Source organism: Siphateles boraxobius, unplaced genomic scaffold (assembly GCF_051911475.1).
Source record: "Siphateles boraxobius isolate OS27281-9 unplaced genomic scaffold, OSU_SipBor_1 7, whole genome shotgun sequence".
NCBI classification, from domain to species: Eukaryota; Metazoa; Chordata; class Actinopteri; order Cypriniformes; family Leuciscidae; genus Siphateles; species Siphateles boraxobius.
In genome coordinates, this window is record NW_027509197.1 from 36,630,694 (window position 1) to 36,654,954 (window position 24,261).

General features: G+C 40.5%; 1 protein-coding gene across 2 annotated transcripts in view; it reads left to right on the forward strand.

Moving 5' to 3' along the window:
- The first annotated feature begins 4,853 nt into the window (after positions 1 to 4,853).
- abcb11a (ATP-binding cassette, sub-family B (MDR/TAP), member 11a) overlaps positions 4,854 to 24,261 on the forward strand; it is a 28,123-nt gene continuing 8,715 nt past the window's right edge. Inside the window, exons 1-17 of one of the 2 annotated variants that reach the window (XM_077216932.1) lie at positions 4,854 to 5,163; positions 10,176 to 10,270; positions 11,312 to 11,375; positions 11,526 to 11,538; positions 13,540 to 13,594; positions 13,682 to 13,923; positions 14,326 to 14,410; positions 14,611 to 14,744; positions 14,942 to 15,113; positions 16,018 to 16,142; positions 16,803 to 16,977; positions 18,486 to 18,599; positions 18,704 to 18,814; positions 18,907 to 19,032; positions 19,486 to 19,689; positions 19,891 to 20,061; positions 20,762 to 20,963. In XM_077216932.1, the coding sequence (XP_077073047.1) occupies positions 11,330 to 11,375; positions 11,526 to 11,538; positions 13,540 to 13,594; positions 13,682 to 13,923; positions 14,326 to 14,410; positions 14,611 to 14,744; positions 14,942 to 15,113; positions 16,018 to 16,142; positions 16,803 to 16,977; positions 18,486 to 18,599; positions 18,704 to 18,814; positions 18,907 to 19,032; positions 19,486 to 19,689; positions 19,891 to 20,061; positions 20,762 to 20,963 (1,975 nt within the window). In that variant the 5' untranslated portion in view covers positions 4,854 to 5,163; positions 10,176 to 10,270; positions 11,312 to 11,329. Of the gene's footprint in view, positions 5,164 to 10,175; positions 10,271 to 11,311; positions 11,376 to 11,525; positions 11,539 to 13,539; positions 13,595 to 13,681; positions 13,924 to 14,325; positions 14,411 to 14,610; positions 14,745 to 14,941; positions 15,114 to 16,017; positions 16,143 to 16,802; positions 16,978 to 18,485; positions 18,600 to 18,703; positions 18,815 to 18,906; positions 19,033 to 19,485; positions 19,690 to 19,890; positions 20,062 to 20,761; positions 20,964 to 24,261 lie in introns of those variants that run through there. The other variant, XM_077216933.1, reaches the window with a different exon arrangement.

Here is a 24,261-nt window from a genome sequence, read left to right on the forward strand (position 1 = left end):
CTTCTTTTACTGAACTCTTGAGCGCGCCTCTGGTACGTTCTGCTCAAATTCAACGTTTAAACCAATCAACACCAGCAGGGGGCGCTGAATGATCAGAAAGCAGAGTTTCCTCTTCAGGCGCTCAGGAATCCCACAATCTCCCTGGAAAGTTTGGAAGCTGTTAGAAAATGTCAATTGCAGTGGAAAGATCAGGTAAAACTCCAGAGATGAATGTCTCTCATTTATCTCTAACATTTTTCTTACAGTTGCAAAAGCTGCTTGAAACGATGGTGATGTTGTTGGTAATCTCAGATGTTTTTTCTTCTTCTAAGCATACAATAATAATAAAGCAAGACACATGAGCCAGATTTGCAAAAGGGCTTTAACATGACAGTTCGAAATTATTATTATAAGGGTGACATTAACACCCGCCAAATGCGGGTTGATTTCAGCTGTCACTCCTGCTAGCCAATTTAGTGGGTTGAATTTTATATAATATATACATTTTTCAGTTGTAGTCTTTTAAAAAGGCACCTGAAATTATAAACAAAGTGCAATGTAGTAGTAGTGATATATCTGAAACACTTACAATTCTCATTTTCCACAGAATAGATAAACGATACTGCGCTTTCTCTTATTCTCATGATCTCTCCCAGAGCGAGTTACACACAAACCCGCCTCTCCTCACTCATTCATTTCATTTGTTCTGGATTAATATTGTTGGTGTTACAGGGCTTAAATTTCGGTGTGGGATTGTGTATATTGTGCATAATTTTACTCATTCCCACAGATTTTGTGCTCATAACCAGTGCACACACATAAAGCCGCCTAGTAAAGGGATAAAGGGATAGTTCACCCAAAAATGAAAATTTTGTCAGTATTTACTCACCCTCATGTTGTTCCAACCCCGTAAGACCTTCGTTCATCTTCGGAACACGAATTAAGATATTTTTTATTAAATCTGAGAGCTGGATCACTCCTCCATAGGTTTCTTGAGGGATTGAACTTGCCGGCCTCGAAATGTTATTAAAGACATTGTTAAAATAGTCCAAGTGACTACAGTGGCTCAATCTTAAATTTATCAAGTGACGAGAATACTTTTTGTGTGAAAAATAAAAATAAAATAACGACTTTATTTCAACTATTCATTTCCTTCTCTCTGGGCCTCGAGTCAGTTCACTAGTTTAGCAGCGTATGATCTTTTGTTGTACGTCACACGCATCACACACATGACCAGCGTCGGCCAATAGTGAGCCTACGTGTGACGTAGCTCTACGCTATTACACTAGTTTAACTGACTAGAGACCCACAGAGAAGGAAATGAATAGTTGAAATAAAGTCGTTATTTATGTTTGTTTTTGTGCACAAAAAGTATTCTAGTCGCTTGATGAACTTAATATTGAGCCTATAGTCACTTGGACTATTTTAACGATGTCTTTAATGACTTTTCGGAGCTGGCAAGTTTCAATCCCTCAAGAAGCCTATGGAGGAGTGATCCAGCTCTCAGATTTAATCAAAAATATCTTAATTTGTGTTCCGAAGATGAACGAAGGTCTTACGGGGTTGGAACAACATGAGGGCGAGTAAATACTGACAGAATTTTCATTTTTGGGTGAACTATCCCTTTAAACAGTCAAATACACACAAAATAATGTCAAAATTATGATCCTGGCGAGTATATATGTAAACACAGTAAGTTATGTTTAAAGTAAATGTAACAGTTGAGAAAGAAAACGCATGTGTAATAGTGTATTGGATCCGTGTCAGGTCTTAAAGTGACAGCATTTTTAATGTTAAAAAATATATATATTGCAGTTTTTCCCCATGGTATAGATGTCAAAATTGTGGCCAGTGAAAATGCTAAGTGGCTAGTAACTTTGGAAAACCACTGGCCACAGTGGCTGGTGAGCAGTTAATATCAATGCTCATGGTCTGTCTCGATTACACATAGTGGACTATTCTCCTTGTCTCCAGCGATCTCTCGGTCTCCAGCGTCTTCCATTCCTCTGTGTCTCCCTCAAGATCATCCTTTGGACTCTAACCTGCAGCTCATTTCATCACTGCCCCATTATTGTCAATAAACTCAATGTTCACCTTCCATTTTCCTCTCCAGTGTCTGCATTACATAACACATCGTTAGTTATTGTTAATGCATTAATTAAAGTTAATGAATGAGACCTTATTGTGAAGTTTTACACAAATGTTTTATTTATTTATTTGGAGATGTTCCAGTCCAAACTGTTGTTTTGGTATTATTTATCTCCTGTTATAGTAGACCTATTTATTAATTGTTACATCCAGTCAGGAACGAGACAGAGAGCGAATCCAACAGCAAGCACGTTTAATTAAAATCAAACAGATAATCCAGGGAATTCAGAACAGGACAAAAGTAACATTAAACAACAACCGACAGCCAACAACTGAAACACAGGGGTTTAAATACACAGACAAACAAGCTAAACAAGATAACAAGGGGGCGTGGTTAATGAGAAACACCTGGGGAGACTAATAAACATGGACGAGGAACACCTGTGGACACTGAGCAACAACAAACAAAAGACAAGACACATGGCAGGATCACATGACAAACAAGGGATCACGTGATATACAAGACACAACAAAAACCCACACGTAACATAGCCCCCCCCCCCCCCCCCCATGGGCGGCTCCCGACGCCCCTGAAACAAAAACACTAAAGTTTAGGAGGGTGGTGAAGTGGAGGCGGTTTTGGGGGAGGGACGGAGGGCCAGGTTCGTGCAGGGGACCAGGGCAGAGACGACCCCTTGGGCCGCCACGGTGGAGAAGACAGTCCATCGGGCGGCCATGGCGGAGACGGACGGAACAGACTCTGGCTGGCTCGGGAACAGGAACAGACTCTGGCTCGGAGGCGGCCATCTTGTCCGTAGACACTGGCTCGGAGGAAGTGACGTGAACAGTCTTTGGATCGGTAGACGTGACTTGATCAGTCTCTGGATCGGCAGACGTGACTTGATCAGTCTCTGGATCGGCAGACGTGACTTGATCAGTCTCTGGATCGGCAGACGTGACTTGATCAGTCTCTGGATCGGCAGACGTGACTTGATCAGTCTCTGGATCGGCAGACGTGACTTGAACAGTCTCTGGATCGGCAGACGTGACTTGAACAGTCTCTGGATCGGCAGACGTGACTTGAACAGTCTCTGGATCGGCAGACGTGACTTGAACAGTCTCTGGATCGGCAGACGTGACTTGAACAGTCTCTGGATCGGCAGACGAAGGCTCAGGACTGGACGGGACCAGCGGTGAAGGCTCGGTGCTGGACAGCGTCAGCGGCGAGGGCTCTGGGCAGGACGGCGTCAGCGGCGAAGGAAGCTCTGGCTTTTGCTCGAGGATCGGCTCTGGCTGGACGTGGCTGACGCGAAGCTCTGGCTGGACGTGGCTGACGCGAAGCTCTGGCTGGACGTGGCTGACGCGAAGCTCTGGCTGGACGTGGCTGACGCGAAGCTCTGGCTGGACGTGGCTGACGCGAAGCTCTGGCTGGACGTGGCTGACGCGAAGCTCTGGCTGGACGTGGCTGACGCGAAGCTCTGGCTGGACGTGGCTGACGCGAAGCTCTGGCTGGACGTGGCTGACGCGAAGCTCTGGCTGGACGTGGCTGACGCGAAGCTCTGGCTGGACGTGGCTGACGCGAAGCTCTGGCTGGACGTGGCTGACGCGAAGCTCTGGCTGGACGTGGCTGACGCGAAGCTCTGGCTGGACGTGGCTGACGCGAAGCTCTGGCTGGACGTGGCTGACGCGAAGCTCTGACTGGACGGTCTCTGGCTGGATGGTCTCTTGCTTAGGAGCCACCGGACACGTCGTTGAGGAGGCCATTCCTCTCCTCCTCCTCCTCCGTCTCCGGACCATCGGACTCGGGACCAGCGGAACCGGAACCAGCGCTGAAGGCCGGGCGTGACACGGGATGAAGCTCTCCAAACATTTGGAGAGCGCCTCTCTCCAGCCCAGACCGGAGAGATCGGGGAGCTCCCTAGGATAGACCTCCTTAGCCGCCAGCCGGTAACATAGTTTCATCGCCTCATCCTCTAGAGAGCAGGAGGCAGCAAGTGAGGCAAATCCCCAGGTGAACTGAAACAAATCAGGGCTCCTCAGGGCTAAGGCCGCGGTCTTTCCAGCGAACTCCAAGCTCATGCTGGGAAGATGAGGCGAGATCCGTGCTGCTGGATTCATTTTTTGGGTCGGTTGTTCTGTTACATCCAGTCAGGAACGAGACAGAGAGCGAATCCAATAGCAAGCACGTTTAATTAAACAAAATCAAACAGATAATCCAGGGAATTCAGAACAGGACAAAAGTAACATTAAACAACAACCGACAGCCAACAACTGAAACACAGGGGTTTAAATACACAGACAAACAAGCTAAACAAGATAACAAGGGGGCGTGGTTAATGAGAAACACCTGGGGAGACTAATAAACATGGACGAGGAACACCTGTGGACACTGAGAAACAAGAAACAAAAGACAAGACACATGGCAGGATCACATGACAAACAAGGGATCACGTGATATACAAGACACAACAAAAACCCACACGTAACATTAATATTTTGAATTAGCTTATTTTTTTATTTTATTTTAAGTTTTTATAGTCTGAATTTAGTCTCTTTTTTTCAGTTTTAGTTCTTTAAATTAGACTTTTTCAGTTAGTCATCAAGTCAACAACTGTTTTTTTATTTAAGTTTTTACATCTAATATTTATATTATATTATATTTTAGCTTCATTTTAGTTAACAATTATATTTAATAGTTCTAGTTGATACCAACATAGGTCCTGAGATCAGTTTCTAAAGAAGTAGTTTCCTGTGTTTAGGATCATGTAAACATCACATTCCCAAACACAGGAAACAACCTCAGACTTCTTTGAAACTGTGTTTTTACAGTGTGCAGGAATCACTTGTGCTATTGTTAATGAAAGCTCCAGAACTGCTGGACACTTCCTATTTTAGGCACATTCAAATTACTCTTTTGGCAGAGGCTGTTATTCAAACAAAGTAAATTAAGCGGTTCATCCTGAAGAGACGACAAGAGAAATGCTGCTTAAAAAGTAGTTTCAAGATTGCTCAGAAAAGCAGGACATTGGCTACATTCACACAGGAATGACAACCCAAAAACATGCTGACAGCGGATCAAGTTCTGTGTATGAACAGGTAAATCTCTTGTCAATCTCTTTCTGAAAGTATAATAAACATCAAGACTCTAAGAATTTAACCCTTTTCAGCCCAAGGACCCATTAAGACCACATAAAGAGACGGAGCTGATACATTAAACTGTGTCTTGCATTTAAAACCTGGCTTATTCACACACTGTTAATCTTACTTCAGACATTTTAATGCAGGGACAGGGTTGAGCGCCATTCAGGATTAAATTGAGAATGCATATTTTAATGACTAGGATTAATACCTGATGTTCAATTGACAATGAAGAGGGGGGGAGTTGCAAGATGCAACTTTATCGCAGAATATTGCATACAACGACACCAGCTTGTATCACTTTAGCTGTAAAACTGATTAATGAGTAATAAGTGATTTATCACAGGTCAAAAAATACCTTGTAGTTATTCACCGCCCGGTCACTGACCTAATTTTACACACTTTCCCACAAGATGATACTAATTACTACGATGAAATTAATTACTTAATTTATTTAAGTAATTAATTTAATGATTTGAGTCTGTAACATCAGATTCCTAATGAGACATAGACCGGTAACTGTTTCCAAATATATGAAGCCTGTTTTATGGGTTTTCAACCCATTTGTAAGGCTTTAATTCGCAAATGCATGCCATATTTGTTTGCTTAACATAATTTTATGGCCTGAAATATGATGTTTTTTCTTGTTAGTTAGCATGTTGTGTGATTCATTGGCCACCAGATATCAATGGCGTATCAATTATTTTGGTATTTCTCTTTATTGGTTGGGTTGGGTACGAGAATCAAAATTTTAGTTTATAATCCTTATGATAGATTTTCAGATATTGTACTTTCAGAGGTTTTGTAAATGTACACTTTCGATAAGGATTGACTAGGACGTACACCATACATTTTATTAGCATCATAAATTCGCCCTTAAGGCTCTTAAAATGTCAGTAAAAATAATAATATTTAGTAAAAAAAAATAGTAGCACTGTATATAGTATATTGGGTGTAACTCAATACTAAGTAATACTGTCATTGAATTACTGTAAAGTAAGGGATTACTCTTATGTAGGCAAGGGAAGTTACTTCTGATGTAATTTCATCAAATACTGTATAGACTCAGCTACAGAACAATTCTAAATATAACAATAGAACACAAAATTTTACATAAAAATGTAAATCCTTACAATCTTCTCCCTTTAAATACTTTGGTCTACTTTTGGTCTTCAATAATAGCAGTTTCATGTCTATACTTTGGTATTGTTCAACCAGTTGATGTTGATTTAGGAAGTAATTAGTAATGCAATACTTTTAGAGAGAGTAATTTGTACAGTAATCTAATTACTCTGCTGAAGATGTAATTAGTAGCTAGTAACTAATTACTTTTTACCTTACACTTTTTGTGTGTGTGTGTGTGTGTGTGTGTGTGTGTGTGTGTGTGTGTGTGTGTGTGTGTGTGTGTGTGTGTGTGTGTGTGTGTGTGTGTGTCATCATGCTAATTATATCCATTTTGAACACATGATAAATACACAGGGACTAATGAGTTAATTAATAGAACACCAGCTGAACGGAAAACATAATCAGACACTCTGGGGGAAACTGGGTCAAATGACTGGCACAGGGAAAACCAAAACACAGCATACATGTTTCAACTGGATTCAGATAGTGGGTATAAGTATGAGATTTGTAATCAGTTATTGATTATTTATATGTTTTTGAGATGACATGTCACCAAAGGGGTTGAGTGACCGCTAGGCTATTAAACTATCACAATTTATGATCATGATGCATTTATTAGTCTGAATGCAATTGTAGATAAGGGGGAACATTATTCAAAATAGCTACTGATTATTTTTATTACGACACTGGAACCAAATTGTACATTATAGATCATGTTATTTTTTTATATAGTGGCATGATTCTAACAACAACAAAAATCATCACACCTGTCAGGATTATGTTTTGTGTAGTTGTCTTTTCTTTTCTGCGTTTACACTTGGCATTAACATGCGACCTGTATCTGGATGTTGTCCACATACACATTGAAAAGACAAGCGTAAACGCACTTCTGATCGGAATGTTATCCGATCATCGTGTCCAGGTTCGTATAGGTAGTCGAGGACGCATTGTGATCGGATCTCAGTGTAATGTAAACGCAATCCAGCCATCGTGTCTGCATTCACAGGTGGACGTCATATAATCCCCACAAAGTCTCCCGCGGGGCTGTCTGAAAATAATGCCCAGACGCAGTTTAGACAAGACATTAAACTTATTTGAACCAATAAACGTCAATCTTTAAAACAGTTTATTTAGACTTACATGATAGCCTATATGTGTGACATTTTGCATTTTAATTGTGCAAAAGTATCTGAATGAGGCGATCTCCTGTACAATCACAGTCAGTAATGAGATCTTAATGAAGAGCTGCATGCTGCTTTGCCAGAGGAATAATCGAATCGGATTTTTTTTTGTTTTAAATGTTGAATGTTTATTGTTTCAGCATGTTTATCAATCTCCCATTTCTGTCAATATACTAGACATTGCACGCTATAACCTTAAACCCAGATGATCGATGATGTGACTTGTTTAACATGATCAACCCAGTTTTTTTTGTATGATCAACTCTAGAAGTAGGCCTATTCCTTCATTCAAAACACTTAATTTGATCTAAGACTGGAGATAGCACAGAAAAGTAAAGTGAGTTAGTGAAAGCAATTGGTAGGATTGTTTAATTGGTATCATCTTTACTCTTAATCTGGTGTGGTGCCACATACCTAATTTAAATATTATGCAGGAAACAGAAACGTGTTTATTCTCCTGTGTAATTCTGTTCATGGATTAAAGACTATTTAAGTGAATTCCTGACTCCTTCGTGTTGGATTCAACCATACGACTGTGACAGACTAGCCAACCCTCAAAATGAGTAAAATTTAATGGGACTGTTATCTGCAGAATAGAGGAGTAGGTGGTGGAGTTTCTGGAAATCTACAACGAGGCGGGCAGGGATGATGAAACCCTTAAACTTTTTTGGAGCGGAATGGATGGCATGGATGACATGACAGATGCTGCTGATGAGGGAGGAGGACTGTCCCCTTGCAGAGTTTGTGGACTGTGCCTTATGGGTTTGCTGATCCTCCATCTCCTTGGGAGTCATGGAGGACAATGCCATCAACTCAGACATTCAACACCTTTGGCAGCCATCTCACTGTCCGCTCCAGACAGGGCTTGTCGTCCCAGACCGGAGAGTCCTGGACAACAAGAGAAAACCTCCCACGGACTATGAGTGTGAGACCCCTCCAACCACAGAGTCATAGCCAGCCAAAGGGTTTGTCCCAGGGCCATTGCCAGATGTCAGATCCATCCCTATGCCAGAGAATATCACCAGGTCCATCACAGAGACAGTGCTGTTTGAACAGTCCACCCCGGGGCCAGATGGAGATGAGTGGCTCATTGATTTTATAGCGGAGCCAACTCCCACCCTCTCCCCCACCCTTGAGCTTTCTTCTCCGGTTAAGACAGCTATGATTCTGGATGATTCGCCTGTCCCGCTGGTGCTTCGCAGCTCTTGGCACAGCCCTTGCCGCTGACGTCTGCTAGCTCTTTGGATTCGCTTCGGGCTCCTTCACCTCCGGCATGGCTCTGTGAATCAGATCCTTTGGCTAAACCCCAGGTCTCCAGACCCATCTATCAGTCCTTCGGCTCCACCTTGGCTCTGCGCTCCCTCAGATCCACTGTGATCCGCCATCACTCAGGCTCCACGGGCTCCCTCGTCCCTCCAGCTACACCTTGGGCTCTCGTCATTCTGTTTTTTCTGCGGACTTCCGGACCTCCGGCTGTGCCTCAGCCTCCCTCCCCTTCTGCTCCACCGGGCTCCTCCTTCCCTCTCAGTTGCAAGAGCGCATCTTGACTTCAAGGAAGTGAGGTTTTACTGAGCCTGGTCAATACCTGGATGGGAGACCTCCTGAGAAAACCAGGTTGCTGCTGGAAGAGGTGTTAGTGAGGCCAGCAGGGGGCGCTCACCCTGTGGTCTGTGTGGGCCCTAACGCCCCAGTATAGTGATGGGGACACTATACTGCCAAAGAGCACCGTCCTTTGGATGAGACGTTAAACCGAGGTCCTGACTCTCTGTGGTCACAAAAAATCCCAGGAATGTCTTTCGAAAGAGTAGGGGTGTAATCCCGGCATCCTGGCCCAATTTGCCCAGTGGCCTCTGTCCAACATGGCCTCCTAATTATCCCCATATATACTAATTGGCTTCATCATTGTCTCCTCTCCACCAGTAAGCTGGTGTGTGGTGGGCGTTCTGGCTAATATGGCTGCCGTCGCATCATTCAGGTGATGCTGCACATTGGTGGTGGTTGAGGTGATTCCCCCTTCTATGTAAAGCGCTTTGAGTGCCGAGAAAAGCGCTATATAAATGTAATGAATATGAATTATTATTAATTACTCGCACAGCAACTACTAGCTGGCCTCCGTTACACTCACCCCCCTAAACCTCACTCCCCTCCGGGTCTACGGCACCAATGTAACCCCTCACCCAGGTCCTACTCACCCCGCTCTGTGCGGGGCTCAAACCCAGGTCTCTTAAGATCAGGGAAGTGAGGTTTTACGCGCACAGCGATTACTAGCTTGCCTCCATTACACTGGCTCCTCTTGTGTTCTGTCCTTCTCCAGCCTGTCCTCGCCCTGTTCCCAAACCCCCTCCCTCCACTGATGGACATGTGCATACGGCGTGAGGAGGAGTACCCAAAATTGCAAGCCCAATCTTATATGCTTGTCTTAATAAACCAACAACCCAACGGTCATTCAACCCAATTTATTACTGTTGTCTGTGAGATGACGTTAATAATCAGCAGTAAATCTCAATGTGATTTGATCAGTAATCCGTAATATCAGGGGGAAAAAATCGTTGGCAACTCATTAACACTTTTAACATAACATCACCATCACTCAAATATCTGTTTGGAGAACAGACTGTGCACACCTTGACCTTGCCAGGCTGAGATCAGGTAATGTCTTATCAGTCTAATAGATAGTGTTGGAGGTGTGACTGGCTGCACTGATAGAAGAGCCCCTCTGACATGAGAAAATCACCACTGAGAGCAGCTCGGCACAACAGGTATGAACCAGTCCTTCTCACTTTCTCCATTACAAAAAAAGACTATAACAGTTTAATGATTTGATTGAGCAGTGTAAATGCTGGGCATTTGAAATGCTTCATGAAGTCTATTTGGAAAATAACACAAATGAGATCTTTTTGATGTCTCAGTAGTTGGCAGTGAGATTGACTTTTGCTTTAGTCGCCTGCTTTTCACATTTTTTTTTTTGTCTCAAGACAAAGATGTCAATAGAGTTTCAGGAGAGATCCCAGCAGTGTCTTAGTTTGAAATCTCAAATCTGAGATTTTGAGTATGAACTGTTTCAATTTTTCTTATCAAGTTCTTGCAAAACTAAATGATATGAGCGGCTGTTGACATTATGCTGCTTTGTAATCTAACCACTCTTAGAAAAAAGGTTCAATGGTGTTATATAAGTCTATATATAACTCTTTGACTCAATTTTAAAGAACCCTTTATGGCAAAAAGGTTTTATAAACGGAGAAATATCTTAAATGATTGCATAATACTTTTGTTCAATGGGTTATTTAATTTTTTTCGATTATGCTTAATTCTTCCACACACAAAAAAAAAATGATTAAAACTAAATATATTGATTAAAATTAAATCCATAAAATAACCCCTAAATGGTTCACCTGACAGAGTTCTGTATAACCTTTCCTTCTAAATCTGGATTTCAACAGTTGTCTCAGTTTTGTATTTTTATTATTTATGAATTTATTTTTCCATGGTGCAGTAATGTTTTTAATGATCCTATAATAATTCATCACACATAATCAGTGAAGGTCTCTTAATATTCAGTAACTAGCTCTGTTAATCAATATGAAGTGCCAGGTATTTAATAGCATTTAGAAGTTCTCTGTAGTTCAACACACAAAAGTAATGAAAAGAAAAAAAGAGTTCAGCATTACTACCTCTTCAGTTCTCCTCTAACATGTATTACAGATAAGACTATGTTGTGTTTTGTCATCATGATAAGTTATTTAATGCCATTGAGAGGTTTAAAATAGCTAAAGTTATTCCTCTGTAAAATCACATTTCAGATGCAGCCAAACTAAAGAATGAAGAATAAAAGTAAAAACACAACATCATACAATGCTGATAAAGGTAAGAACTGTAGTGCACTGCATGCATGTCTAATTTTAATTGCTCAATATCTGCAATTACATGTACATAATTAAAAAACGAAACAAATCAGTGTTTGATGTTTTACTCAGTGCAACTAATTTTCTATCACATACTTTTCTTACAAAACAGATGCTGATCTCAAGTGAGTATTTTGTTAAATTTATTGACCTAAACTGATCCATATTATTTATGCATGATATAACAAGAATGCTACCATTTATGAGAAACATTTCTTAATATTTTATTGATTGGATTAGTGCTTTAGATATATGTTGTTGTTAAGTGTGTTGATAATATGAAGTGGTTCTCGATTAAAAAAGGGGAAGAGAAAAACTAAAATTAGGAAACTAAAACAATCACAGATTTATAATAAATCATAACGAATTATAATTAATAATAAATATTTGAATGTTTTAGAATTGACTGTAGCAGAATTAATACTATCATTATTTAATCAGTTCATCCAATGAACAGAAAGCATAATCAATTTTCAATTCTAAGAAATAAGTTATCTTCCTGGCCAAGAAAGAATAAACTTTTCCAACTAAGGTAAATAAAATACTAGCAGGGTAATGGCATAGGTATAGCTAGATCAAGATGTTTAAGTGAATTTGATCTTTTTGTGAGTGGCAAACACAGAGACATTCAAACTTGGATATAATGGTTTAATAAACGAAACTACGGTAGGACACACACACACACACACACACACACACACACACACACACACACACACACAACTAAACTAAGCAAAGATTGTACACATAATCAAGAAAGTAAAGAAAAGGGAAAAAAGAGAGAGTGAGAAGAAAAGAGAATGGCAAGATTACAATCAGTTAACCACAGCCTATGAGAAACATCAAAGAATCAGGGTCACCTTAAAGGGGGCACAATAACTTAGGACGCATATAAAGGCTGCAAACGGGTACTTGCATTGACATTGACTAGTCCTGACTAATAAAACAGGGGCATGCATAAAACACAGGAGAAATACTATAAACATTTGGGAAAGTTTGTGGGTAAGAATGGAGTACATGTCCTTTGTGCATTGGAGTTTGTCTCTATAGTCTTTTACCAAATGGCTAGTTTCTCATGTGCTGTCTTTTGAGGCTTGTAGACACAGTCTCTTGCTGAGATCGTTCAGTGGAGCCGAGGTGATAACGGCCTTTGAAGAGAACTGTTTTTTGGCCCGATAACAACAGGGGAGAGGGGGAATATTTTCTGATGACTCGGGCATTTTGTTTAAGGCCATTCGTTAAAACAGCAACTCCAAATCTCCTGTTGACAGAATAAAAGTGTGACTGAAAATACTACACTGTACAAAATTATAAACGTAACACTTTTGTTTTTGCCCGCATTTTTCATGAGCTGAACTCAAAGATCTAAGACTTTTTCTAACGACACAAAAGGACAATTTTTCTCAAATATTGTTCACAAATCTGTCAAAATCTGTGTTAGTGAGCACTTCTCCTTTGCCGAGATAATCCATCCACCTCACAGGTGTGTCATATAAAGATGCTGATTAGGCAATATGATTATTGCACAGGTGTGCCTTATGCTGGCCACAATAAAATGTGCAGTTTTATCACACAGCACAATGCCACAGATGTCGCAAGTTTTGAGGGATGTCCACCAGAGCTGTTGCCCGTGAATTAAATGTTCATTTCTCTACCATAAACTTGGGCCAACATTCCACAGGCCACAATCAACAAGCTGTTCAACTCTATGTGAAGGAGATGCATAGAGATGCACTGCATGAGGTGATGCATTGTGTGAGGAGATGCACTGCGTGAGGCAAAAGGTGATCACACCAGATACTGACTGGTTTTCGAACCCCCCGATATTCATAGAGAATTAGGCCTTTTATGTACATAGAAAAAGTCTTAGATCTTTGAGTTCAGCTCATGAAAAATAGGGGAAAAAACTAAAGTGTTGCGTTTAAAATTTTGTTCAGTATATGCATTATTTACTTAATCATTTGTACAGATACTTGATATTGATTCATTAATTAATTGATTAAATTGAAATATATATTTAAAAAAAAAACTGTGTGCATTTGTATAGTTAATGCCCTCATAAAGGTTGTGCCTGAAAATCAGTTTTCAGGTACAAAAAAGTATCTGAATTCTTTCTGTGTTTGAAGGAAGGGCAGCGACAAAACAAAAGAGAAAGCTCTGACCGTTGGATTCTTTCAGCTGGTAAGTTTCTCGATATATGATTCTGCGGTTCAGATTGATCTTATTCTTGATTTTTCTCACACATCACTGTTTGTGACTTCTGCACAGTTCCGCTTTGCCACATGGAAGGAAGGCCTGATGATGGCGGTGGGAAGCGTGTGCTCACTGGTTCATGGCGCTGCGTCCCCTCTCATGCTGCTGGTGTATGGCATGATGACCAACACCTTTGTGGAGTATGAGCTTGAGGTTCAAGAATTGACCGACCCCAACAAAACCTGCATAAATAACACCATTACCTGGCTGAATGGGTCTGTGGTCGAGCGGCCGGACAACACCAATACACACTGTGGGTGAGTGAGGATGTTCAGGACACCGTTTGAGTCATACGAAGGATTCTTTCCTCACGACAAACTTTCTACTAGAACCTACTTGAGGAAAATGTATTGTTCTGTGCAAGAGCCAAGGATGTAGTCCACTCTGGACATTCAACTAACTATAAGTAACTTTGCAACTACATGTCAACTAGCTTTCATTAGAGTATTAGTTGGCTGTTAAAGGTACATGGTATAATTTTTTGGAGAGGCTATATACTGTATATACAGTACATGCATACATACAGGATAGTACAAGCATTGTAAAATGTGTCACTTTGCATATGCATTTGTCGAATGCACAGATGTAATACATAATCAAATTATACATAATTGCATTATACAGAATTACAGTATATTGTAAATGCTCTCTTTCTACAGTGTGGATATTGAGGCTGAAATGACCAAGTTTGCATTTTACTATGTTGGAATTGGGGCTGGAGTCCTTATCCTGAGTTACTTTCAGGTACAAGAAAACCTTTTTACTGTACTAGATGAATACGGTTCAAAGAGCTGATCCAATATTAATGTCTATCTAGTATTAGAGATGCAATCAGGGTCCTAATACACATCCATTCATCTCAGTAGTGCTGCAGGTCTGCAGGAGAACCTCAATAAGAAAGTTTGTGAATGGACAGTATTCATGGGTATGCACTCTGGTTTCAGATCGCTCTCTGGGTTTCTGCTGCCGCCAGACAGATCCAACGCATCCGAAAAATGTACTTCAGGAAGATAATGCGCATGGAGATCGGCTGGTTCGACTGCAACTCCGTCGGGGAGCTGAACACAAGAATATCTGAGTAATATTCAAGTCTTTCTGTGCTATCTTACACTATTGTTAGTTATGTTCATGAATCTGTCATGGTGTTAAATGTCAAAACCTCAAAACGTGCATTTTGAAGAGTGATCAGAGGTTTCTATGGATGATAAACCGATTTTTAAAACAATTTAGGAAGTTGCTTCATTTACCATCTTTTTGACTTCTTTTTTCATGTAGTGACATTAACAAAATCAACAACGCTATAGCAGACCAGGTGTCCATCTTCATTGAGAGGATCTCAACATTCATATTTGGTTTCATGGTGGGATTCATTGGCGGATGGAAGCTGACGCTGGTGGTTATAGCAGTGAGTCCTCTCATAGGACTGGCTGCAGGACTCATGGCAATGGTTGGTATCACCACAGATAGTTTAATACGAAGGAGATGAACCACTTAAAGAATTCAATGTACGGTATACCTTCAATGCAATATAAGTCGCTTTGGATAAATGCGTCTGCCAAATGTATGCTATTGGTTAAAAAGTTGGTGCTTTTGAGAACAGTCTCTTATGCTCACAAAGGCTGCATTTACTTGCATTAATTGTTTTTGTACAGCGCTTTGAGATGTACATTTAAAGGTGCTATAGAAAACAAAGGTTGTTATTATTATTATTACATTGATGAAAAATACAGTAAAAACAGTAATATTGTGAAATGTTATACAATTTAAAATAACTGTTTCCTATTGTAATATATTTAAAAAGGTAATTTATTCATGTGATGCCAAGTTACTCATTACTCCAGTCTTCAGTGTCACATGGTAATATATTATTCATCATTTTGTATTATTATTATCAATGTTGAAAACAGCTGTGCTGCTTAATTTTTTTGTGGAAAGCATAATTTTTTTCTCAGGATTCTTTGATAAATAGAAAGTTCAAAAGAACAGCATTTATTTGATATCTTTTGTAACATAAATGTCTTTACTGTGACTTCTGCTCAATTTAATGCATCCTTGCTGGATAAAAGTATTAATTTTGTTCAGTTTCAGTTTCCCCAAAAAATAAAGCAGCAAAAACTGTTTTAACAATGATGATAAGAAGAAATGTTTCTTGAGCAGCAAATCCGCATATCTCGACAAAGGAGAAGTGCTCGCTAACACAGATTTAGACCGATTTGTGAACAATATTTGAGAGATTACCTTATGTGTACATGGAAAAAGTCTTTGAGTTCAGCTCATGAAAAATGGGGGCAAAAACAAAAGTGTTGCGTTTATAATTTTGTTCAGTGTAAATGTGTTTTATCGATGTGAAGGCTGTGGCAAGGCTGACGGGTCGTGAATTGAAGGCCTATGCTAAAGCCGGAGCGGTGGCCGATGAAGTCCTTTCCTCCATCAGAACGGTGGCTGCCTTTGGAGGAGAGCACAAAGAGGCAGAGAGGTACAGCATGCCCTCTCTCTGTCAGTGCAACCCTCTTCACTTCTGCATACTCAAAATGAAACCGGATATTTAATCAGAAAACATTGCACTCTTTTATGAAGAGAATCGATCGTTTTATATATTGAACAGATTTGATTTAGGCTTTTATTCACATATAAACATTGATCAGCGAACATAAACCGAAGCTCAACCGAACCTGGTTGACATAAAATAATGAACCACATTGGTTCTTGTGGAAGCTCAAACGTGCTGCGTAACACGAGAATTATTTTACATATGCATCTGCTTGCATATGATATCGCTTTTTTCTGCTTTTTTTCATTTGTGTTTTGAATCGGAGATTCTGTACTCTTTCAGAAGATGTGTAATAGAAACTGAAAACACAGAAAGCCGGAAAATTCCATTAATGAGTTAACATGAACTAATAATATGTTAATGTTAATAACTAATGAGACCTTTGTATAAAGTGTTACCAGTTAATTTCTTTCAACTTGTGCAAAAAAAGACAGAAAAAGCATTTAATAATATAGCTCATCAATCTAAGATTAATTGTTTAGTCAATTTGTATACAATTGATTATGAATGATAAAGACGACACTTTTCTGGGTGCTTTTCATTAAAAAAAAAATCGCCATTGTAAAGTGACTTTTTTTCCCACAGATATGACAAGAACCTCATCGAGGCCCAGGTGTGGGGTATTAAGAAGGGAGCGATCATCGGTGTGTTTCAGGGCTACCTCTGGTGCATCATATTCCTGTGTTACGCTCTGGCTTTTTGGTACGGCTCAAAACTGGTCATTGAAACCAAGGAGCTCACACCCGGAGGCCTCGTTCAGGTATGACTTACACGTGTGAACACAAAAGGAGAAATTCTGAAGAATCTTTACAACTCAAATTTTGGTCTTTACCACGGACAAGGCTATTATATGACTTCAGAAGAATATAGTGCACACGTCATGTGGACTATTTTTGTCTTATGTGGAACTTGACAAACGAGGTCATTATGAACTGTCGTATCGAAAGGCATTTGTTTGGCAAGGCAGACGAAGATGATGGAGAAGCAGGGAGAGGTGGATCTTAATATCAGCCAATTAAACTATTAATAAACAAAACAAAGAAGATAATCGATAAGATAGGGTAAACGTTAACAGCTTTGGTTTACACTCAATACTGGCCAATGAAATGAACAAAACGCATGGCTTAAATATACACAAGATAATTCGCAACTCAACTAGAAACAGGTGATGAAATTGGTAACTATAGAAACAAATAATGAGAGGAACAAGGAAACAGAAACAGAACACATGAGGTAATACAAAACTTTACATAACAACAGTGTTCTAAAAACGGAAAGGTTTTAATTTTTTGCGTAAAGATGACAACGTTGTCAAAATGATCCCCGTTCACACGGATCCGCGAAAACGACTAGAAACGCTGTATTTTGCTGCCAGGCCAGTAGATGGCGATGTCACTTTGTAAAGAAACACTACACACCTATAGACTGAACATGTTATGTGTATGACGTCACCATTTTCCCAGATTTTTGATTTGTGGTTTAGACGGACAATATTGGCATCGTTTTCAAAAGTTTGCATTTTCAGGCCCGCAAAATATTTATTTTTGGTTACACCTTATTTTAAGGTGTCTGTGTTACAGTGTAATTATGCATTTAAGTACTATATAATAATAATAATAATAATAATAATAATTAACTACATGTACTTACGATTGAGTTAGGGGTTGGTTTAGGGTTAGTTACTCACAACTATGCATAATTTACTGTTATTGCTACAGTAACATTTAACGTGTAACAAGGACATTGTAAAATAAAGTGTTGCCTTATTTTTTAATTTTTATTTTTGACCAGTTTTATTTTTATAGAACATTGATTATTGTTCTGACATTTTTCCAGTTTATTTAGGCAAGGTAAGTTTATTCATATGGTGATTCAAAATATTTAAAATAATCATAAATAAAGGTAAAAAATAACAAAAGAATAATGTATTAAAAAGAAATAAAAAAAAGAAAAGAATGATACAGAATTTTATACATTCAGTAAATTAATAATTTAATGATTAGGGCCTGGTTTCACAGACAGGATTAGGACATTTAAGTAGCCTTTATATACATTCCTGGTGTAATAAAACACCACTGGTGTTTATAAAACATTTATAACATATAAATAAAACATTACTGGTGTGCATCTTGAGATAAAACAATGGCACTGACATATTTTTAGATTGCAAGTTTCGATCATTTAAAACAGCTCAAGCATGCATTGTAGTCTAGGACTAGCTTAAGCCTTGTCTGTGAAACCGGGGATCAATGTTTTTACTCTCCACAGGTCTTCTTTGGTGTTCTTATGGGTGCCATGAATCTGGGCCAGGCTTCTCCTTGTCTTGAGGCGTTTGCCTCTGGTCGGGCTGCAGCCAAGATTATATTTGACACTATTGACAGGGTGAGAATAACACACACTCACAGTTCTTCTCACAAAAATCAATGAATTTAATTCTTTCAGCTTCAGGGAAAGATTAATCCCTGTCACATCCTGTTCCCGTACAGGAACCAGAAATCGATTGCTTCTCAGAAGAAGGTCATACGTTAGACAAAGTTAAAGGTGACATTGAATTCCATAGCGTTCACTTCAACTATCCCTCCCGTCCTGAAGTAAAAGTGGGTTATGTTTTTAGCATTTATCCTACCATATTATTTGCATTAAACAGTGAAATTCTATCCAGTATTGACTGACCTTGTCTTCTGTTCAGATATTATATGATTTGAATGTTGTGGTCAAATCTGGTGAGACAACTGCATTTGTTGGACCCAGTGGATCAGGAAAGAGCACAGCGATCCAACTCATCCAGAGGTTCTACGATCCAAAAGAAGGAATGGTAATGTAGTTCAAATCAGTGTTATTTTGGTATTATTTTTATATTATTATACTAATTACTAATTTTCGTTTTGAGTTTTAGTCAGTTTGTTATGTGATTTTTGTCAGTTATATTATTATTATTATTTGTATTTTCGTTTTAGTAATTTTTCATCTAATATTTATATTTTATTTTATTTCAGCTTACTGCAATTACTGTCATTTTTTAATAGTTTTAGTTTTATTTTAACAATAAAAACACTAGTTCAAACTCAAATAATTTTGCAGCTCATCAATTATTTCCAATGAATAAATATAATGAATTATAAAATATCTTATTTAATCTTCGTTGTTAAAAGATTGTATTTAATCTTAGTTGTTAAAAGATTGTATAAATGCCAGTTAAATGCAGTAAATCTAAAATCTAGTGTTGAAAATGTGGTTTTGTATCAGCATTTATTGTTGTCATTTTTAGGTCACCCTGGATGGTCAGGACATCAGAAGTCTGAATATCCAGTGGTTGCGCTCCCTTATTGGAATAGTGGAACAAGAGCCTGTTCTGTTTGCCACTACGATCACTGAGAACATCCGATATGGCCGATGTGAAGTCACAATGGAAGAGATTATAGAGGCCGCCAAACAGGCCAATGCTTACAACTTCATCATGGATCTTCCTCAGGTGCCAATTACTATACAAGATTAGTACATGCATTACCTTACTGATAAAATACATAAGTAACAGGAAGTGCATGATGACAATAAATGGCATTTCAAAATGGAGTTTTATCGCTCTTTTTAACTGAATTAAAATATATTTTTATATATTAGCTTTGCATAATCAAACTAAATAAGTTTTATGGCACTCTGTCGTTTTGTGCAGAAATTTGAAACACTGGTCGGCGAGGGTGGTGGACAAATGAGTGGAGGGCAAAAACAGAGAATCGCCATTGCTCGAGCGCTGGTCAGGAATCCCAGAATCCTCCTGTTAGACATGGCCACATCAGCGCTGGATAATGAGAGTGAGGCTACCGTACAGGAGGCCTTGGACAAGGTGAGTTTTATAACATCCTTAAACTGAGACCAAATTTTAAAGCTACATCCACCAAACTCATCCTGCCCTGACTTGCTAAAGTATATCTCTTCTAACTGAGTGGATTAATGGATTTTCTGTTGCTGACCATCATAAGCAAAAGTCTAACCACTATTTAAAACACATTATGAAGCCCCAGCAACTCCCTGGCAACAAACCCAGCAAATCACTTAGAACTGCTTAAGTGTCCAGCAACACCATAGCAACCACTGATAACACCTTAACAAACGCCCAGCAACTCCCTAGCAACCACCCAGCAAATCACTTAGAACACCATAAACGCCCAGCAAAACACCCTAGCACCACTTAGAATACCTGAAGCACTAAGCAACACCCTGGCAACCATTTAGAACACTTTTACAAGCACCCAGCAACACCTTAGCAACCACTTAGAACACTGTAAGCACCCAGCAACACCCCAGCAACCAATTAGAACACCTTAAGCACTAAGCACCACCCTGGTAACCACTCAGAACACTTTAACAAGCAAGCAGCACCACCCTAGCAACCACTTAGAATACCTCAAGAACCCAGCAACCAATTAGAACACCTTAAGCACTAAGCAACACCCTAGCAGCCACCCATAACAACATAGCAACCACACCCATATATATTTCCATGTATTTGTTGTTGCACACACTCATTCAATAAATTTTTTTAGGCTCGACAGGGAAGAACAACTATCAGCATCTCACACAGTCTGTCCACAATCCGCAACGCCGATGTGATCGTGGGCTTTGAGCATGGACGTGCCATAGAGAGAGGCACGCACAGCCAGTTACTGGACAGAAAGGGAGTGTACTTCACCCTAGTCACACTCCAGAGTCAAGGAAAGGATACAAATACTGATAAACCAGAGAAAAGTGAGTACAGGGAGTTTTGGGAAACTTATCCAGGAATTCAGATTGTTTGCATATTCAAAGTAATTACTCACCAAAAAAATGCAATCATTCACGTCATTGCAAACCTGCAAGTTGGTATTTTTCTGTGAAACAGAAACATTTAATCAATGAATTTCATGCATCATATCCTTCCGTGTATTTTTATGCGAATTTTGGGATAACGGTTAATTGAATTTAAACATGGGCACATGCATAAACTATGATGGAAGCACATTTACAAAATAAATTGTGAAAACACTGTGATTTTTGCCTCAACAGAAGATGTGATTGGATAACTGGACTAATCAGCAGACCAATCTCATTGCACAGCATCTCAAATGTCCTTTGCTAATCTTTGCCTGTCATCAAAGTAATTTGATATAATGGCCTACCAGAAGTGTCTCACATGATTATGTTCCCAAACTCCTGGTTGCAGCAACTTTAATTTTTATTATTGATACCAGATTCCCAGTAAGGGATGATTTTGTTATTTTGAAAATGCTATTTTTATTCTTTTTAATGTTCTATTTAAGTTCACAACTTTGTATGTACAATATATTTTTACAGTACATTACTCTAAAGAAATACAATAGGTAATATAGCTGTTACGAAGCATAGGAGTCATTCAGATCCAAGTGCAGCTTGTCTTTATTAAACAGAGTAGTCACCAGGCAAGGGTCATACACCAGCAAATACAGCAGAGAAGATCAGGCAAAATCGTGGTCAATAAAGAGGCTGGATATCAGGGCAGGCAGCAAACAAACAGGATACAGGAACCAGGCAGAAGATCAGGAACAGACAAGGGCATAACAGGCAGGTAAACGCATGGAAAAACGCTTGGAAATGTTTGCAGCAGCAAAACAAGACTTGGCCCAGAGGGTTGTGTGAGTGTGGCTTAAATGAGTGTTTGAACATGAGGTGTATGGTGTAATCAGTCCAGGGAGATGCATGATGGGAAATGGAGTCCGTAATCACCCAGGGAGTGCGTGGCTAATCATGACAGAGCTAGAATGGTGGCGCGGCCTCCATGGTCCCATCAGGGGACCTACTGCCCCCCCCAAAAAATTTCTTGGGGGCTGCTTTGGGGTTATGGTCCTGAACAGACCCTGGCTCAGGAGCAAACGGATCAGACACCGGTTCAAGGACAGACACCGGTTCAAGGAGAGACAGCGGTTCAGGGACAGACACCGGCTCAGGGACAAAGGGAACAGATACCGGTTCAGGAACAGACACCGGTTCGGGAATAGACACCGGCTTGGGAACAGACATCGGCTGAGGAACAAAGGGAACAGACACCGGTTCAGGAACAGACACCGGTTCGGGAATAGACACCGGCTTGGGAACAGACATCGGCTGAGGAACAAAGGGAACAGACACTGGTTCAGGAACAGACACCGGTTCGGGAATAGACACCGGGATGGCCATCTTGTCCGGGTACACTGGCTCGGCGGCCCTCATCTTGTCCGGAGACACTGGCTCGGCGGCAGCCATCTTGTCTGGTGACTCTGGCTCGATAAACGTGACATAAAAAGTCTATGGCTTGGCAGACGTGACGTGAACAGCATCTGGCTCGGGAGACGTGAACAGCCTCTTGTGCGATAGGCACGACGTGAACAGTCTTTTGTGTGGCAGGCACGACATGAACGGTCTCTTGTGCGGCAGGCACGACGTGTACAGTCTCTTGTGCGGCAGGCACGACGTGTACAGTCTCTTGTGCGGCAGGCACGACGTGTACAGTCTCTTGTGCGGCAGGCACGACGTGTACAGTCTCTTGTGCGGCAGGCACGACGTGTACAGTCTCTTGTGCGGCAGGCACGACGTGTACAGTCTCTTGTGCGGCAGGCACGACGTGTACAGTCTCTTGTGCGGCAGGCACGACGTGTGCAATCTCTGGTTCGGTGACCATGACGTGATGTGTAAGCTCGGCAGGACTGACGTGAAGTAGCTAAGGCTTGGCAGGACTGACGTGAAGAGCAAGCTCGGCAGGACCGAAATGAAGCTCAGGCTCGGCAGAACTGACGTGAAGTGCAGGCTCGGCAGAACTGATGTGAAGAGCAAGCTCGGCAGGGCTGACGTGGAGCGCAGGCTCGGCAGGACTGACGTGAAGCTCTGGCTCGGCAGGAGGGGATACTGTGGGCTCACGGAGCTCTTCCTCTACCACGCCCACAGTCAACGACGAGCCGCTCAACAAAAAGGCCAGGTCAATATAGTGCTCTAAAGTCCAGTGAAGATCATTCAAGGGCATGAATGAACTGAGCGGTTCAGATAGTCCTCCCCGAAAAAAGATTATAAGGCAATCTGTGTTCATTGAGGTGAGATGTGCCAGTTCAATAAACTCTTCGACACACTTCTCAATCGGCCGATTCCCCTGACAGAGACGCAGGATTTGTACTGCTGTATCCATGGTTGGCATCGCTGCTGGATCTTGGTGTGGCTAAGTCTTCTTTTACGAAGCAAAGGAGTCATTAAGATCCAAGTGCAGCTTGTCTTTATTAAATAGAGTAGTCAACAGGCAAGGGACATACACCAGCAAACACAGTAGAGAAGATCAGGCAAAATCGTGGTCAATAAACAGGCTGGATATCAGGGCAGGCAGAAAACAAACAGGATACAGGAACCAGGCAGAAGATCAGGAACAGACAAGGTCACAACAGGCAGGTAAACACAGGGAAAAACGCTTGGAAATGTTTGCAGAAGCAAAACAAGACTCAGCCCAGAGGGTTGTGTGAGTGTGGCTTAAATGATTGTTTGAACATGAGGTGCAGGTGTGTGTGTAATCAGCGCAGTGCAGGTGTATGGTGTAATCAGCCCAGGGAGATGCATGATGGGAAATGGAGTCCGTAATCACCCAGGGAGTGCGTGGCTTATCGTGACAATAGCATATTGGTGTGTTGTTCTTTTTGGGAATTATAAAGGGAAATATCTGCATGAAGATAGTTCAAGTTCATTTTATTTATATTGTACATTTTACAACAGCCACTGGCTGACCAAAGTGCTTTACAGAAGAGCAGAATTCAAAGAAAATAATACCTGCATAACACAACACTAAGTGCAGCAAAGCTAAGAGCAGCCTTAAAACAGGAGTAGCAAAACAGTATCAGACTCAAATATAAAATAGTAAAACAGAGATGGCAGTCTCATACTCAGATAAAAAATGGAGAACAGCATCAGACCCAAAAAATAGTGAATCAGAGGTGGCAAGGTATTATCAGATACATCAAATATATAATGGAAAGAACCAGGAGTGGCAAAAACAGCATCAGACTCAATGGAAAATAGT